Genomic DNA, 4,241 nt, shown 5'->3' with positions numbered 1-4,241 from the left:
GCATACACACACACACACACACACACACACACACACACACACACACTCACACGTACGCCGACACACTCTCACACACATATACACTCTCTCACATGTACGCAGATATTAAAGACGTCATAATACAGATATTACTTTTAGAGACCTCGACGGACATAAAATTTCATTAACAGTTCATAACCAAACATCAAAATTTTATAACTAAATAAGTTGAAGTCATTTCTGACGTTACTATTGCTGTTTTGTGCAATGTCAAACTTCTTTGACCTAACCAGACACATACCGATTGGGACGTACGCAAACATAATAACAAAGGCACAGTATATTATTTTTACCTTTGTAGCAATTACCTTGAAATCTAGCTAGCAGTTGCATAGGATAACTCTTGTGATAATTTTTGTAATTGATATTATGTATGAAAGAAGACAATGAGAGAGAGAGTGAGATAGAGTGAGATGGAGAGAGAGAGAGAGAGAGACAAAGATGGAGAGAGAGGGAGCGAAAGAGAGAGAGAAAGGAAGGGAGGGATGTTTAAACATAGCAACTCTTTTACTCCATCAGACGACCTTAATGCTACGGCGGAATAACTGTATCCGTATCTGAACGAAATACGTCAGTGAACAACGCAAACAGTCAATAAATCGCATTTTTCAACTTGCGGTTTTTGATATGTTGAGAGAAGCTGAGCTGCCGAGGAAGCAGTTTGTCTTACTCCATTAACTTACACACTGAAGTATCCACTTATGCTTGGAAGATACTTGACTGTTACAATGACACAGCTTCACTGTCACGCGCAAGAATACCGTGAGTGTTTTAGAGAATCTCAAAAAATTTAGAGGGGTACGAAGAATAATTGAGGGCGTGAGTTGCCTCTGTTTTCAGTATTATGTAGTTCCCAATTTCCATGTATTTCTCTGTTTTTCACGGCTTACGTTTGTAAATTAAGGGAGTTATCAACCTTCAGTTTTTGTATATTACTTGGGTGTGGGGAGATACGAGTACTGCCTCTCTTCAAGTTATAGAGAAAATTCTAACTTAGAGAAAACTATATTGGGTTGCTTACGTTCTATCCACAAACATAACTATTTTTCACGACACAGAAGTAACCCTTACTCACTTTTTAACAGAAGAAGCTAGAAAGCGCAAATTGTTCATTTTAAACAGAAAGGGAAGAAGTGTGATATTTGACTACCTCCATGGATTAAAACAAAAATAATAATATAAAATCAAAAGGAAGCAAATGAACATCATAACAATATTACTCAAACTGTTTTAACAGCTGAGTTAGTTATACAGGTAGGTCACATACAGATACTCCACGTACTGCTGTCTTGCTTACATAAGTTTTTTTTTGAAAATGTCCCAGTTGGCTTGTTGCTTGTTGCTGAGTTTTGATGGATTAGATTTGACATGGACACTGAAAGATGATCTCTAATGTACATGATATGGACCAGTATTTGTTAACATGGAAATGACATTACGCAAAAATGAAAGAAAAATGGCATCTGGATGTAGAAAGTCCACCTCGACAAATTCCGTTCGACTCATGCAAATATGGAAAAGGGGGAAATAAACGATGATGATGATGATAATAACGTGTATGTATGTATGTATTATGTATGTAAGCAGGGATGTCATAATTTAGTTTCATGCCAATAGAAAAAGAACCGGTTTCTAACCTAGATCCAAGGTTCCTTCATTGGAATTTCAACATCAACAACAGGTGTTTTTGTTTATTTGTATGTATGTATGTATGTATGTATGTATGTATGTATGTATGTATGTATGTGCAGATTTGTATGTTTTATATATGTATTCTCATGCATATAGTTACATATCTAAGCATGCTCATATATATTTAAATGATAAATTTCTGGAAAGTTTTACAGACATTTAGTTCCAGTGATGGATTGTATCTGTAGTCTCTGAATTAGCTTCCTCCTTTCTGGTTCTGAGAAGCCTAATTTATCAATATTGCTATTTAGGCAGTGTGATACATATCTCAGGGCCCCAATAATTACAGGTATAAACCTGAACTTGTAATCTGGATAGGGTAACTGCAGATTTCTCAATAGTTCAGCATAGGTGTTCTCTTTTTCATTGATCTTCAGCTTTCTGTTAACATCCACTGGGTAGCTAATTTCCACAACTGTGTACAGTTTTTCTTCTCTATCCAAAATCATCATATCAGGTCTCTTGTGCTTACATTTTATTGAGGAGAGCAATGGAGGCCACAACTCCCCCGTACATTATAGCAACTACAGTACGAAGATTCAGTGATATATATTAGAAAGCGAACAAAGAAAATAAGTCGACCTCTCTGACAATATATTAACTGTATGAGTGGTATAACAGTTTTGTTCAGCAATCGATTACCAGTGAACGTTTTCACTGTTTTCCTACATATCGGAAGCAACAAATCTCGTCTAAGCATGCGGTTAGATGAAAATCCTTAAAGTTTACCACCATCGCAGTGAGTGAATACGTGAAGAGTGGAGTTTATGATATAACCTTCATTCTATGATTTCAGTTGTTTCAACGAGTTGAGGCAACAAATCACACATCATGTTTATAGCCAATGATGATAGCGATGAATTTAGACATGCATATATAGTGAGTAAGGCGGGATTACACTATCCAGTTGCCTATAACAGAGAGCACTCAACAATTGGTGGGAGTCTGAAGTTGCATAAAAAAGAATTTTTCCTGTGGAAAGTCAGATTTCGTCCAAACAGAAAATCTGAAATGTTTACTACTGTCGTAGAGAACAAGTACATGAAGAGTGGAATTTATAATATAAATTTCTTCTGTCGTTTGCTATTGTTTCAAAGACTGAAGTGAGCAATCACACATCATGTCTATACACATTGATGATAACGATTATTAAGTCACACATATTATATAATGTATAGTAATGTATAATAGCATCGGCGATTATTTCGTCAGAACCGATTGAATAAAGTAATTCATGAGAATTACTTTATTCAATGTACTGTAGAGTGCATAGTGTGTGTGTGTGTGTGTGTGTGTGTGTGTGTGTGTGTGTGTGTGTGTGTGTGTGTGTGTGTGTGTGTGTGTGTATGTGAGTGTGTTTATATAACCTTCCTGCTCCACTGCAGTATAGCAGCAGAAGGAACGAAAAAGAAGAGGTAAAACAATGAAAAGGAAAATAGAAATAGTGATGTCATAAATATTTAAAAACTAATCTGACATATGTGCTCACATGCGTACATACATACATACATACATGCATGCATGCATACATACATACATACATGCATAACTGTAGATGTGTGTATTTGTGTATATATATACGTATGTGTGTGTATGCACTCACAAACGCACACACACACACTATGTACTCTACATTACGCCGAAAAAAGTAATTCCCATCAGTCTTGAAGAAAAGAAATTGTAAGAGGTTTAAGGACTGTATAAGAACTAGCATGGAGTCACTTGGAATGGATCCAAAGGCCATAGAAATCAATGCTTCGGATCGAGCTGGATGGCGAACAAAAGTGTGGAGTGGAGTGAAAGCTTCTGAAGAAACCAGGTTGACCCATGCGAAACTCAAAAGAAATTTAACGAAAAATACTACGACCAAAGTGAGAATGAATCCCAGCAATCTTTTTGTGCGCACAATTTGTGACAGACCATGCTTTTGTTTTGCTGGGCTTAAATCTCATTGGAGGACCCATGAAAAACAAACCTCCACTAACTACTCTGCCTGTCTATATGTGCATTCCTGTTAATGCCGTGTATACCATAAAGTCTGCAAATCTTACGGTGGCCTGAAAAGACATTTTAAGATCTACAAAGATCAGAACTTAACTGCATCTCTTGATGGTACAAAGCAGATATGCAATTTATGTGGGTGTCTTTACAAAACATTGTCAAGTTTAAAAAGCCACATCAGACGCCATAATAAATCTAAGATAACAGTACAAGCGTTGGTCAAACTCTGTATAAGCAGCAAAGAGTCACTGTGTATGTATATATATATATATATATATATATATAAGTCAGTAAATAGTGGGGTTGTGTTAACCGCACGTGGAGAAATAATAGGAAAATGAAAAAAAGCCAGAATGCTGAACTGGAAGCATATTTTAATAAAGATTTTTTCTAACCGGTTTTCATTGCGAAGAAGCAAATTATCAAGAAGTACAAATGAAGAAAATAATATATAAAACAATAATATATAAAAAAAAAAAAAATACCCATACATTATATTGTCTTTGAGC

General features: G+C 35.8%; 1 protein-coding gene across 3 annotated transcripts in view; it reads left to right on the top strand.

The window, feature by feature from the left end:
• LOC106868874 (uncharacterized) overlaps positions 1–4,241 on the top strand; it is a 46,455-nt gene that overhangs the window by 18,889 nt on the left and 23,325 nt on the right. Inside the window, exon 1 of one of the 3 annotated variants that reach the window (XM_014914332.2) lies at positions 90–312. The exons of the other annotated variants lie outside the window; for them this stretch is intronic. Coding sequence (XP_014769818.1) covers positions 247–312 — 66 coding nt within the window. The 5' untranslated portion in view covers positions 90–246. Of the gene's footprint in view, positions 1–89; positions 313–4,241 lie in introns of those variants that run through there. 3 annotated transcript variants of the gene reach the window in all.

The sequence above is a fragment of the Octopus bimaculoides genome, chromosome 2, assembly GCF_001194135.2.
Source record: "Octopus bimaculoides isolate UCB-OBI-ISO-001 chromosome 2, ASM119413v2, whole genome shotgun sequence".
Lineage (NCBI taxonomy): Eukaryota > Metazoa > Mollusca > Cephalopoda > Octopoda > Octopodidae > Octopus > Octopus bimaculoides.
Note: the sequence above shows the minus strand (reverse complement) of the source record. Positions and strands in the feature narration are given on the sequence as shown.